General features: G+C 34.1%; 1 protein-coding gene across 1 annotated transcript in view; it reads left to right on the top strand.

The window, feature by feature from the left end:
- Nucleotides 1–15,387, top strand: part of TMEM135 (transmembrane protein 135) — a 243,351-nt gene that overhangs the window by 51,830 nt on the left and 176,134 nt on the right. Inside the window, exon 4 of the mRNA XM_036860344.1 lies at nt 8,374–8,407. Within this exon, the coding sequence (XP_036716239.1) occupies nt 8,374–8,407 (34 nt within the window). The remainder of the gene's footprint in view (nt 1–8,373; nt 8,408–15,387) is intronic.

Raw genomic sequence — 15,387 nt, 5'->3', positions numbered from 1 at the left:
CTGTTCTTATATTCTATTTTATCCATTAAGAGCCCTTACCATATTAATCATTGTTGTCTTAAATTCCTGATCTGATCATTCCAACGTCCCTGCCATGTCTGGTTCTCATAGTTTCTCTGTCTCTTCAATTTGTGTCTTTTGCCTCTTGGTATGCCTTGTAATTTTTTCTTGTTAGCCAGACATGATGTACCAGGCAAACGGAATTGCTGTAAATAGGCCTTTTGTAATGTGGTGGTGAGTTGTGTGGGGAAGGGAAGTGTTCTATAGTCCTTTGACTCGATTTCAGCCTTCCAGTGAGCCTATGCCTGTGGACTGTGAACTTTACAAGTGTTTCTCAATTTTCCCCCTCCCCCTTGGTGGGGCAGGATGGTTAGAGTGTGCTGGAGTTGGGTTTTTCCCCTTCCTCCATGTGGAATTCTAGAGCCACCTGGAGTTGGGTATTTTCCTTCCCCAGGTGAGTTAGACTCTCATAATACCCCAGCAGGTTAGGCTCTGCTTAACTAGTTTCCCCTGAGGGCAGCCAGTGCTCTGGCTTATTTCAAAATGGTTCCTTTTCCCCTCCCCCTACTTGGAAATACAAGGGGATTTTTCTCTGATATTTACTGTGAGAACCTATTCAAGCTCCTGGAGGTAAAACTGAAAAAAGTGTGGGGCCCCCTTAAGACTGATACCTCTGTAATTTTTAACTTCCACACTGAGCCTCCTATTTATCAATTACAGTGCAGACTTTCCTCTCCTGGCTCTCATTCCCTCCGAGGTTTCAGCTTGTGAGTCTGTGCTCTGTTAAATTGTAATTCTCTGTATCTGCCTGCAGTCTCTCCAGTTTTGCGGGCAGCAGTTTGCAGTGTGACCTTACTTTTCTTGTGGATGTTAACTTTTCAGTTTGTTGAGCTTTTTACTTGGTGTTAGGACTAAGTGATCACTTCCAAGCTCCCTACATGGAAACTGGAAACTGGAAGAATGATTTTTTTTTTTTAGAATTCCATTTCTATGTATTTCTTTTTAAAATATTTTTCTTTCGTGTTTGTGCTTGCTCTACAGGCTACAGTATATATATTTAACTTTATAGCTTCTTAGTGTTAATATTATCACCTCCCAAAATGTAGAAATATGTTTAGGTCCATCTTAGAGGCTACTTATTATAGGATTCTTTTTCCCCTTTCCTTTCTTTTTTCTTTTTCTCTCTTCTCCACATCCGCGCCCCACCCCCCCACCCCCCCCCACCTTCTTTCTTTCTTTTTTTGCTAGCCAATAGTCAGTTACTCTGGCACCAGGAGTTCAATAGTCCATTCTTTCTCCACTGATTTGGAATGTTCCTTGTCATATACCAATTTTTCATATATATGTGTGTTTTGTTGATTTCTCAATTTTTTCCTGTTGATGTATTAGTCTAGGTCTTATCTTTACAATTTTAGTTTCAAAAGAGTCAAATTTTTCTTTGAAGACAAACATTTGTTTAAATACCATAATAATTCTAAAATAAAATTGTGTTATTGATATTAAAAGCTATAACTTCTTAAGGCATAAAGAGGTTTCCTAGAAGTGAGGTGATAACTTGGATTTTGGTTACTAGTTTATTTCCTATTCTCCGTTTACATTTGGTAGTACACTATTTTTTTTTTAAGTTTTCTGATTTTATTTTTTTAAGTGAGCTATTGCACTAGTATTTTATTCATAGACAGTAGGTATTCATAGAAAATTGGTTCTAGATTATGGCCCGTTCTAAATATTAATTGGAGTGGATTTACTGTTTTGAAGACCTGATCAGAATTTTAAGTTTGGCTTCTTTGTAAGTATTATCCCATGGTTGCTGAAGAAAAATTGATCCTTATCTTGATGTGACTGTTTAGTAGTCGAACTTTTTGTGATATGTATTGATTCTGTTGTTTATTAGGTGATGCAGTTAATACCTGGAAATAGCTTTTGAGTTCTTGTTTTTTTTTTTTAGAATTGTGTATGTATATGTGCATCAGCCACAAATACTGGTTTGGGGGTCTAATTAAAAACTTTAAAATTTAATTTTATAGTATTGTTCAGAAGCTGGTGACTTACTGTTTAAAAAGCAGGTTTAAAAGGTTTTTTTGGCATTAACCTTAAAAGATAGAAAAGCAAATCTTTTTGCTTTATTTCTTTACAAGTTGCTTTATAGTGTGTCTTATTTTAAGAAAGTATGGTGTATGTTTATCTGGAATTGTGCAAAAGTTAACTCAGTGGTCTTACTTGCTTTGAAAAAGTATTTTTTACTTAAAACAAATTTTTATTGATTTCATTAAACATCAAGATCCCCGAATAGACTGTAAGTAATTTACAAACTGAAGTTATGTGTATTTCAAAATTATTACATCTAGCCCAAAATGAAGGATATTAATATTATAGTTTTTACTTTAAGGAAAAGGAATTTATAATCATGCCTTTAATTCACAAAGAAAGTCAATGATATGTTGGTGGAGATAGCCAGTAGGCAGCTTGAAATATGAGTCTAGATTCAAGAGAAGCACAGTAGTTATATAAATAAAATTGGAAGTTTCCTTCTTGTAGGTTATCACTGAAGCTATGGGAGAAGATCAGAGTCTCAAAGCTCAGAATAAGAAGAGGTCTGAGGTTATAAGTTGGGAAACAGCAACATTTAAGGAATCAAATTTCAATTGATCTTTTATCAATTGATCAGTTGTCAGTTCATCCTTTTAAAAATAAATATCAGTAATATATTAGAAAGAGTAGAAGAAACAGAATGTGGAAGATAAGCAGTTTTTTTCAAATTAGCAAATAGTGGTAATCCTAATTTTTAAATCTCTAAAGCTGTATTTAATAAAATCTTTACTGAAGTTATACATTTTGTATAATCAGTTTTTCAAAAAGCATTTAATGAGGTACAAGCATACAACATGGTTATATATACACACATATGTATGATATGATGGATATATATATAGATGTATAAGTGAAGATCTATCTATATTCATAAGTATGTCTTCATCTACATTGGTTTAAACTTATTTCCTCCCAACTTTCCAACTCATCCATCCATTTATTCATCCATCCCTGCATCAGTTCCTCCATCCATCCATCCATCTTTCCCAGTCTCCTTCCCTCTACAGAATTAAGCATGCTTTGCCAGCTAGTTCCTAACACCTTGTAAGAGGGCAGCTTGCTTAAATCTTAATCGCATCACTGTGGGGTTCTGTGAAAGCTTTTAAGTTGTTTCCAGGGTTGCTTAAAAAATTTGTGCCACAAAGAACTGTGATCGTAGTTACTCAGCAGGAAGCATTGGTAACATCTAGTTTATCCTTAGGTGGGCTGTTAAGAACTAGTCTTCTCTTTCTTTTTCTAGGAAGTGCTTTGTTTGTGGTTCAGAAAGAAGTTGTTCTGATGGATTTTGTTTTGTAGAATTGCTATGGATTTGCTTTGATATTTAGTATTAGTTTAGGTAAGTTGAAACTGCAGGGTGCTCAAACATGGACGTGGATTAAAGTATCAAAAATTGCATATTTATTCTAAGCATATTCATGGCTTGAGTTGTTAAATTACACTGTTGTAGTTATGAAACTCCCAAGCAGATATGACCAAAATGAATCAACTATATAATATGTGAATAAAAGAATACTTATAAACTGGCCTATAAATTCTTGGTATCTTCAAGTTTCAGTGTCATGTTCACAGGAAGAAAATTAAATTACCTTGCAGTCTTCTGAAAAGCTTGCTCTGTATTATCCACTATATATAATAGAATGTGATTATAAACTCTTGCTCTAGACTGGAAGTTTACCTTATCTATTCTTATACCTTAAAGAAGTATTTTATACTCTTCTAAAACATTCTGACAGATGAAATCTATTATATTTTGAAAGACTTTCTGAAATGATTAAATATCATCTCTTGGTAACCATTACAATGTTTAAGAACAATCACTTTGTTTTTCTTTAATCTCTAATTTCTCCTTATCCATAGAACACAGAACACACATATTTTATATGTATACATAGAATATATAAATATTTAGAATTTAGAGTTTACACCATTCTTTATTCTGTAGTGACCTTAGTTATGAAATGTTATATACAGTGTCATTCAGAAATTTGAGAAAGTTAGCTAAAGAATATTTACACTAAAGTTTCCAGAAAAACATTATTGTTCATCTGATTAGACAAAATAATGTCGTTAGAAGATAATCCTTGGAATTTCAATAGAATGTGAGGATACCTTTTAATCTACTGAGATGTTAAGAAAATTTAATTATTTTAATATTTTCCCACAGGAATAGTGATACTCTGATTACAAAGAGTTAGTTCTTACAGCAGTGGTTCTTAATACTTTTTTAGATAGTACCCTTTGATGTGCACACCCACTTACATTTTTCATGCAAGTTAAAAAGATTCACCCCCTTTCCCCATCAAAAAAAAAGAAAAAAAAAAAAAGAAGCTTATCTGTAGTTTAAAGAAATACTCGACTAACTTTAGACTGCTTATTCACTGAGCTTCACCAGTCTTCTAATCTAGTGATTCTCAGCAGAATGGGAGTATCTGTGTATCAGAATCTCCTGTGAAGTTTAAAAGGTTATTGTCCTCCTTGGCCCCAGCCCTTCCTCTAGGCCACCTTTTGTTCTAATTGGCACCTCCCCCTTCCCCATCACTGTTGTAGCAGTGTTTTATAATATATAACTTGGTTTCCAGAGAGAATTTACGCACTAGGAAGGGAGTGACTTGTTTGTCTTCAGACTTAGGCTAGATACAGTCAAGTGTTAAATAAAATTGGTATTTAATTAGCTTATCTATTTCCTATGATACTGAACATCTCTGGAGAAGTGTTAAAATAAATCACTGTTCTGATATTCTAACCTACCAAGTTGACATTGGAATGTGGGTTAAAGACGTACCAGGTAAAGGCACCAAAAAGAGTCTGGCTATGTAATCCAACATATCATGCCCATCACAGGCATCGTCCTCTCATTCTTTTTTTTTTTTTTAAACTTTTACTTTTTAAAATTTATTTATTTATTTATTTATGACTGTGTTGAGTCTTCGTTTCTGTGCGAGGGCTTTCTCTAGTTGCGGCAAGTGGGGACCACTCTTCATCGCGGTGCGCGGGCCTCTCACCATCGCGGCCTCTCTTGTTGCAGAGCACAGGCTCCAGACGCGCAGGCTCAGTAGTTGTGGCGCACGGGCCCAGTTGCTCCGTGGCATGTGGGATCTTCCCAGACCAGGCCTCGAACCCGTGTCCACTGCATTGGCAGGCAGATTCTCAACCACTGCGCCACCAGGGAAGCCCCGTCCTCTCATTCTTGAGGCTATTAGCTTTGGGTTGGAATTCAGATAAAGCTGGGAAGGAGGTGATCTTCCTCATTGTTTGGGAATGATAAATTGAAACTTGAGACCAGAATAGGACATAATCTAATAACGATGCATCCTCAGTTTTTCCCAGTAGTAAGAATGTGTCAAGGCTTTGTTCATCCTCATTACACAGAAGCCTGCTAGGACAGCATATTAAACAAGTCAGTGAATTTTAGAATTGAAAGGTAACTTAGGACTTCCCTGGTGGCGCAGTGGTTAAGAATCCGCCTGCCAGTGCAGGGGACACGGGTTCGAGCCCTGGTCTGGGAAGATCCCACATGCCGCGGAGCAACTAAGCCCGTGCGCCACAACTACTGAGCCTGTGCTCTGGAGCCCGCGACCCACAACTACTGAGCCCACGTGCCACAACTACGGAAGCCCACGCGCCTAGAGCCCGTGCTCCGCAACAAGAGAAGCCACTGCAATGAGAAGCCCGCGCACCGCAACGAAGAGTAGCCCCCACTCGCCTCAACTAGAGAAAAGCCCGCGTGCAGCAACAAAGACCCAGTGCAGCCATAAATAAATAAATAAATAAATAAATAAATAAATAAATAAATAAAAAAAAAGAAAGGTAACTTAGTAATGTAAAGATTTTCTGCTGTAGAAGCAGTGCATTGGAAAGAACGTGAAACTGGAGTCAGACGAACTTGCTTTTTGCTGCTTTTGTATTTTTAAGGAAACCACTTCTTTGATTCTTGGTTTTCAATAGAGAGAGGACAGTAGTATCTGTGTTACACTTCATAGAACTAGTGAGAGGATAAAATCTGATTTCAAAATATTAATTATACCTTGTAAATTATTAAATTTTATACAAATGTATGACAAACAGATCACATCTTTGCTTGCAAATAAATTAGTATCATTAATTGGCCCTCGCTGTGTCTGGTGGCTATCTTTTGTGATTATATTTCTATAATACATGTTTATAATGTGTTCCTTTTTATAAAACTGGGTTCCTCCTAACACCTTGCTTAGTAATTCTACCATTTGCTTAGTGTCCATAGATGCCAGGTACTATTATTGCAGGTCTGTGAAAATGTAAAGGTTAACAAGATAATCTTTGCTCAATAAAGGTAAACACTTACAGATGGAAGCTAGTGATGATTCTGGAGCTGGATTACTGTTACTATTAGAGGCAGAATGAGATTAGTGGAACAAATGTTTTTAAAGATAGCATCATACATTAGTTCACTTCATAATGAAAAGTATTTTCAGGGACTACCACTGAAATTACAGAAATATTTTTATTTTGGTTTTGTAATGAAGAATATTATTTTTTTTCTTCATACGTAACCAGCTGTTGGTAAGAATAGGTATCACTTGAGAAGGATTTAACTTCTGTGTATGTGTGACTCTTGGATGATGATGTTACCCTAACTTTTCTTGATATAATTTATTTAAAATAAGTACTATTAGAACATCTTTGATTTAGAATTTGGTTGGAACTAATAAGATTGGTAAGGATTAGTGAGAACAATTTCAATTCATATGTACAAATCATAGAAAAGAAGAGCTAAAAGGGACCTTACAGATCATCTTATCACTGATTCTGAAATTCTTTTTTAGAAGGTCAGTAGACTTGTCTTGTTCTGCTGAGGTGCATTAGGACCTGCTGAAGAGGGACATTGCTGGGGGGGGTATGGCCCAGTGGGTGTGCCTAGACCGCCTCCTCCTTTCAACCAGGGTGGCCCAATGATATGTTTTATATATTGCTGATAAATGTAAGTTTTTTTTTTTAAATAGTTTTTATGTTTGAAAATGTAAATTAGATAACTAGTTTTGTTCCCTTATTTTTATGACAAAATTACAGGGTACCAGAGAATTAAAGTTAACTGGAACCCTGATTTCCTAACTTCACTTCAGCATTGTTCACTTATATCATACTGCCTCCATGTGGCTTTAGTAAATTAAAAATCCTATTAAGCCATGTTAAATGATGAGCACTCAAGACTTTGTATGACTGGATCTGACATCAAGAAGATTTGACGGATGATGTTAATATCAAGACCTGGCATGATATTTAAGTGAAAGTGATTTGATATTGTTGCTTCTTTTATATATAAAGTAGTAGTTTCTTTGAGTTCTAAAAAAATGTTCATAGTTGAAACTCAAATAAGTTTTTATAATTTTCAGAGTTTGTTATTTGAATTCTGCGCTTGAACTCTTAAAACATTAAAGACGTCTTTCTTAGAGGATAGGATGTGTTTCATTTATGGTCTCATGTGCAGATAAGTTAAATAAAGTGATTAAGGGCATAAAATTGTCCTTATCTTTGAGTTTCTAGATGAATTCTCATTAAGTAAGAGTAAATATGCATTTAGTAAATATGCAGTTTTTCTGTAAAGTGAGTGTTTATAGAGCTTTTGTTTGTCCTTTGGCATTAGAGAATTAACTTACTGCCTGACTTTTCACTTAACAGTGAAATTAAAACAAGGTGATTTTGTATGATTTGTAATGGCATCTAATGAACAGTTGCATTGTGTGTGAAACAAATAGAAGATCTGTTTTTTTAAAAATAAATATGCGTTTAGTTAGAATTGATATGGCCTTGACATTTTTGGCAAGATGAATTTGTTAGGATTCTTCATTAAATTTAGAATTCTCTAGCATAAACTTAGACTAATAGCAAATTGTACCTCTCTTCCTATTAATAGATAATAAGGTACTAGTAGTTTTAAAAATTGAGATGTAATCGACATATAACATTATATTAGTTTCAGGTGAACAATATAATAATTAGATATTGGTATATATTGCAAAATGATTATCACAGTACGTCTAGTTAACAATAACTAGGCAATAGTAATTTTAAAGAGTTTTAATTAACGAGCATTAAACAGAATGTTTAATGACTACAGATTAGAATGACTTGTAGAATCTATTTACAGCCAACTATTAGGGTACTGAAAACTTATATCAGCATAATCTATCCCTTTTCCACAACTTCTGATAATTGTTTTGGTAGATTTCTAAAAAAATGATAAAGTGATTATTAAGTCAAATTGATGGTTAGTCTCACACTGTCTCTTCTTAAAATTATTTGCAGGAGAGGGCTGCTCACAATTTATATGGCCAACTTGGTGAGTAATTCTTTTTTTTTTTGCTTTGGAGGTTTTTCCATGCACCTTTTATCCTTTTTTTGTTTGTTTTTTTGAATCAAGTTCCCTTAAAAAAAGAAAAAAAGAAAACCTACTTAAATTTGAGGATATTTTCTGTCTCTGTTTTAAAGGATAGACTTAAATGTTTAAAATAGCTTTGATGCTCTCTGGTTTATTCCTGTCATATATGACTGAATTGCACTTACTTCAGGAGAAAGATGATTCACGGCCCTGTGTCCTTCATGACTCTTTTTTCCTCAAAGATTAGATCTTCATCTTTGATAGGGTATATATCTATATCTGTATATGTCTCTCTATATATCTTTAATTTCATTTCACACTCTGCTTCTATTGCTAACTTCTTGTGGCAAAAAAGATATAAGGATGAGCTTTTATGATGCACAGTTTTCTTGGAATCAGAATAGCATTCATTCTATCTCTAAATACTGAATATATTTAATAATATAATTAGCTAGGCTTCTAAATTTCTAAGTTTTCAGAATTGAAATTAATGTTGTCTAGTCTGATATTTACTGTAAATATATAATCAAGGTTATATGATTTTCATTGTCAAGTTCATATTTTAAAAACATATTTGTATTGAAACCTTTTAAAGTTGTTTAATAGAATTGATAGGCGACATTGAAAAATTCAACTAAGGAAAGATGAATTAATTATGTGTTTACCTAAGGATAGGTTTTTGAATTTTGTAACAAGGGAATGTAGTTCAGGGTTGTATTCAGCAACTTATTTCAGTTTTAAAATATTTAATTTTTGCTCTGTTCTTATCATGTGTCAGTTACTGTGCTATATGCTGGAAGGCAAGATGAAGACAGTCCTTGTACTTATGGAGTTTGCTGTCTAGTGGAAAAGTCACAATAGAAATAATAATGTTTGAAAAGGACTGAAAGATGAATTATAGGATGCTGTGGAAACCATAATAGTAGCACCAAACTATGCTAGGTGCTGCTTTTCTTTCTGATTTTGTAAAAACTTAAAAATATTACATCTGCATACTAGAATAGATCTGAGTTTTAATGCATTTTTTTTCTTTTAGTTATACACATGCTTTTCTATATTACCACATGGTGATACTTTAATACTGAAATACTATATGTATTTACACACTTATCTTAAATTCTAAGTAAACTTCCACAAACTTTTTTTGTGTTGCCTCGTTTAGATTGGAAGTTCCTGGAGAGAAGATATTTGATTTTGATTGATATAATCAATGTTGGAAAACGCCCTAAAAATACTGTATTTTTTTTAAGATTAAACTTTTTATTTTGAAATAATCGTAGGTTCATATGCAGTTATAAGAAATAATAGAGAGATCTCATGTTACTCTCTACCCAGTTTCCCTTAATAGTATTATTTTACAAAACTGTAGTAGTATCAAAATTAGGATATTTACATTGATATTTACTGTAGTCGAGATAGAGAACATTTCCTTCACAGGGATCCTTCATGCTGCCCTTTTGTAGCTACATTTACTTCCCTCTGACCCTTACCTCCCATTCCTCAACCTCTGACAACCATTAATTTATTCTTTATTTCTGTAATTCTTTAAATTCTATAATCATTTCAAGAATGATGTATAAATAGAATTATATAGTACATACTATTTGTCATTAGCTGTTTTCACTCAACGTAATTCTCTGGAGATTCAAGTTGTTTGGTATATCAGTAGTTCATTCCTTTTTACTGCTGAGTAGTATATCATGGTATGGCTGCACTAGTTTATTTAACTATTCACCCATTGAAGAACATCTGGCTTGTTTCCAGTTTTTGGCTATTACAAATAAAGCCGCTATAGATATTCATGTGCAGGTTTTTGTGTGAACGTGAGTTTTTATTTCTCTCGGATAAATGCCCAGGAGTGTAGTTGCCAGGTTGTATGGTAGTTGAATGTTTAGTTTTTAAAGAAACTGTTAAACTGTTTTCCAGAGTGGCTGTACTATGTTGTTTTGATAGTGTTCCCAATTTAGAATAAACCTTTGAATCTCTCGATCTTTCTAAATGGGAAACTTTTTGTGTTAACTTAACATTAACATTTGTCTGTTAAGCAGATTTGTACTTTTTATGTCCAGATTAATAAACTTCAGTATTAGACACGTTTTTCAGAAAGTGCAAAATATGAATTGGTCTTTTATCTTTTGTCAGCCAGGGTCTGTAATTTAAAAACTTACTGAGATCAAAGGCTTTACACATGGATTTTTGACTATGTCCAAAGGAAATGAATTTGTACATGATACATTCTGGACACTAATGATAGTCTTAGTATCTTCATCGTCCCTTCCTCTGAATAGAGCCTTTTATTTATACTATTGCTGTATAACTATTACTTAACTAAGAGGGTGGTTAGTGCAGAATAGGTAAGAAATACTTTCTGAGACTGAGTTTAACCTTAAGAAATAACTTTGTTCTGTAACTCTATTATGTTGCTCACTAGACTAAGTTGAGATTGTTGGCTTATTTTAACATCAACGACAAAATTTCTAAATGTTGGGAGGTTTTATTTTAAGAAAATTATTCATTGTATTTAGGTATGTGTTTCTGATTTGGAAAGTAGAGAAAGACATGAAGAAGAAAGTAAAAATCATCTGTAGTTTTACTGTGTAGTAATTACTAACATTTTAGTGTTTATTTCTTTATTCCCTTCCCTTTCCTCCAATGTACCTATATAAATACACAAACATAGATGCACATTCACATTACACATTACACATTATATACCCATTAAAAAAAAATTGGGGGCATACTGTTTTGTGACATCTTTTGTTACTATGCCATATAGTTTTGATTGCTCATGGTATTAAATAATCATTTTTTGAGGGTGTAATCCTACCTTTTCACATACTTCTTGGTTATATTTTTATTATATTGGGTTGGTTTTATACATATACACATATATACAGTCCTACTCAAAATGCTGGGTGACAGTAAAATACTCTTTGGTTAGTAATAATATCATTTTGTTAGTTTTGGCTGTGACAGTTACCCACTCCTTATTTTGATCAGGAAATTTCAAAGGCATTGCCATGCCTTTGAATGAATACCTGATAGAAAAATATGCAAAACCGGCTTTGTATTATCTTTATCATCTTTGTCTTTATTTTTATCAGTGAACACTTATTGAGTGCAGAGCACTGTGCTATGTATTTGGACACAAATATAGCCATTATTCTGTCCTTGAAATTAATTTAGTTGAGGGAATAAGGTATCTCTAGATCTGGATTTAAAATGAATAGGTAATAAATAGTCCAAGATAGTGTATTCATGTCAAATATATGATTAGACAGTACAGTCTTTAGAACTGTAGAAAAGGGAGTTATCTTTGGGCTGGGGAAATCAGAGAGGGTTTTATGAATTACATGGGACCTGAACCTTGAAGAAAGGAGAGGAATCGGAGGTAGCTCCATCTTAGAGATGTGTCACTGGTGATCACAGGACAAAACTGTCGCCTTTCCAAGGATTGCCAAGTTGAGGCCAAGGTTTAGGAACAAAAAAAAGAATAAGCAACATTTGCTGAGTATCTACTCTGTTAGACACTGTTGGTGAATTGGGGTTACCAAAATAAACAAGGTATAGTCCCTGCTTCCGAGGACCTTATATTTTACTGAGGGAGAGAGAGATGTAAGCCTCATCTCTGTTTTTTAGCATTGATAGTTGTCTCAAAACAGAAAACAGGACAGTGTTTATACTATGTAGTTGTGAATATAAATTTTGCTAATGCTGTGTTTATGTTAGTGTTGTAGGGGGCAGGTAGAGAGCCACATACTCTAAATAAGGGACATCTCTATTAATGCTTTTGTTATTATAAGAAGATCTTCCCTTGGGCTACTCTTATTACCCATGATATATGTCAGGAAGCCCTGGTAAGTCTCAGTTCTTAGACCTAAGTAATTTATAGCCTTAGCCATAAATGTCATAAATTATAATTAAACTAGCAGTTTTAAAGATTACAAAGTCTTACAATTTAATATAATTTAATTGATACCCATGTGAAAATGTCATTGATTTCTTGTTCTATGTTAGCAAATTTTAGAAAAGTGTACAATTTTAAAAATTGTATAATTTTTTTAGATTTTTAGCATTGTTAGAGAATTAGTTATTAAAGGGCAAAATGTGTAAAAGGTACACAGAAAAGGTATGAAATAAAGAATTAAATATTTTCTCTGGCATTTGCCCAAGATATGGCTAGAAGATGATGGAAGTGTTTTCCTGGGGCTAATATGCCAGAGCCAATTACCCACAAGAACATAAGCTGCTAGCATTCAACTTTGCCACAGTATGATTTAAAGGAGAATACATAAAATTTGCATTTACATGATTTCCCTTTATTTCGTTGGTTGTGACAATGACTGAGGATTCCAGTTTTTCAAAATTTATCATTTGCTGCTAATAGTTATTTAGGATGTGATGTCAAGTTCTAGTTCATTTCTGTTTCATTTAATTATAATTTATGACATTAAAAAATCTTTCTATGTTAACTCCCTTTGAACACTTCTCTCTGCTTTATGCCACCAAGCATTCAACAATGCATGCATTTTAAAATTGTAAACATATACCTACAGGCTTGTCTCTAGCATTTGTTTTTTAATTTTGAACATGCAGTGTCTTTGATTAAAACATCTGTATTTGATTTTTCAAACATAAGGTTTGAAAATGTTGATTCATAAGTTTTCTTGTAAGACCACTTCAGTTTAATTAGATCCAGCAGATATTGATTATATATCAGCTATGCTAGGCACATGAGGATACAAAAGAAATACAAAACGGATTGTAAACTAGTTGGAGAAATTTGACAGATGAACTCGAAAAATAATAAACTGAAAGTATTAAATTCAAAAAACAATTATAAATACTCTCTTAAATTGCTCCCCTAAGCCTTCCTTTTGCAGCAAATGACATCAACCATCCATCCAGTTGCTCAGGCCAGAAACTTAGGAGTTTTAACTCTTTTCTTCACCTTATACTCGGTCCAATCCATTGTAGAATCTTATTCTACTTCAAAAGTATACTCTGGATCTTACAGTGACTCATTACCTACACAGCTATAAACAGAATCTGAGCCCTAACATCTCTTGCCTGAGCTGTCTGAATAGCCTGAATGGTTTACATCCTCCCAGTCCTGTCTTCTTATACAGTCTGTTTTCCACATAGCAGTCAGAGTCATTGGGAATGCAAATTAGAGCTTGTTGATCTTCTGCTTAAAATTCAGAAAAACCTTCCCATCCCACTTCTCACTGCACCCCGGATACAATTAAATGCCTCACAAGGCTGCTACCTCTCTGACTTCATCTACTTTCTTCTCATTCTTTACACTGGATTTCTTTTTGTCTGTAGACTACTTGAAGCTTATTAGTCCTTTGAAGCCTTACCACTTGCCTTTTGTTTGTTTTTTTGCTTGGAAATTTTTTTCCCTAGGTTTTTCTTGGCTAGTATCTTCTCCTTATATGGTTCTTAACCCATTGTTACATCCTGAGAGAGGCCTTCCTTTACTATCATAGTTAAAGCAGCTTCACCTCACCTCTCTAACTCGTAATCTTTTTCATGGCACATATAAGTAAATTTTAAATTTTAAAGTTAAATTTTCTTGTTTGTTGTCATTCTTCCCTCACTGTATATAAGCTGCTTAAGGGCAAGAATTCTTGCTTATTCACTGACATCCCTAGTACCTACACACAGTGTTTAGAATATATGCTCAATGAATAATTTTTGAATGAATGGAGATTGAAAGCAAATACTCTAGAAAATGGCAAAGATGAGAGAGAATGACCCTTCTCTTCTAAGTTGGTGAACATAATACCTGTGCTTCTTCTTTCCCCACCCTCTTCCATTAGCCTTGAGACCCAAGTTCTTTAAGCCAACCAAATGACCTTGTTTTCCCAAAGAAAGGTAAACAAAAGTGGATCTTTCCTCAGCTGAGTTCCTGAGCTAGTAGATTCCTTTGTTGGATGCTTTTGTTTAAAACAAGTACCAGAATTAGGGATGCTATTCCTCTCTCTGTTCTTACTCTGATTCTTTGAGTCACATTGAGGAATGTGCTTCTGGTACCCAATATAACATTGGACAATGTTGAGCTCTTATCTTCATTTGGTAGAAGCTGAGATACTTTGTTATCCAAGGTGAATAGATTCTTGAAAGTTGCCATGGCCAACTTGATCACAAAGGCAGACACGGAGCATGAAAAGGGGAATTATTAGAGACTCCCTCTTATTTCCATTTACTGGACAATTTAATACTGCGTTTTGAAGATCTGCCCATATTGTATTTACTTTGAACTTGACAGCATGTTTTTGAGACCTATGTGTGTTGCTTTATATCCTTCCACTGCATTGCTCTGACTGCTGCATAGTGTGCCAGAATATCCATCCCCTATCTATACCTTATAATAGCTTTATTGAGATATAAATCACATACAATAAAATTTACCCCTTTGGAATTTACATTCCAGTGGTTTTTAGTACATTCACAGAGTTGTGCAACCATTACCACCATCTAGTTCATCTACTACATTTTACTTGTTCATTCTTCCAGTGATGGATATCCGGATTGCTTCCAGCTCCTCAATATCACAATCAATATGGTGATAGTCATCTTTGTACATGACTATTTTGTGAATTTCTCTGGATGTGCATGAATAAAGGCTAAGAAGATGGATTTTTAGATCCGATACTTTCTGGTAAAAGGACAGAATGGCTCAGAATGTGAGAAAATATCGTTATTCTAGTAGTTCATTTGGAGGTAGATTTATTGGTACTTTAGGAAATAATTTTGTCTTGTGCTTCTTTGTCCTATGTTTCTTTTTCAATGATTTGATTACTCATCCTAAGGATTTTAGGGTTGGAGGCTGACTTTGAAGCTAGTAGGTACTCTGCTCTAAGTGGCTTGAAGGACCACTACAGAGTCAATTAGGCCAAAGGAAAAAAGGGTGCAGTTTTTCTTTAGGCATGAGT

The sequence above is a fragment of the Balaenoptera musculus genome, chromosome 8, assembly GCF_009873245.2.
Source record: "Balaenoptera musculus isolate JJ_BM4_2016_0621 chromosome 8, mBalMus1.pri.v3, whole genome shotgun sequence".
NCBI lineage: Eukaryota > Metazoa > Chordata > Mammalia > Artiodactyla > Balaenopteridae > Balaenoptera > Balaenoptera musculus.
The sequence above is the reverse complement of the archived record's forward strand: the minus strand, read 5'-3'. Positions and strand labels throughout refer to the sequence as shown.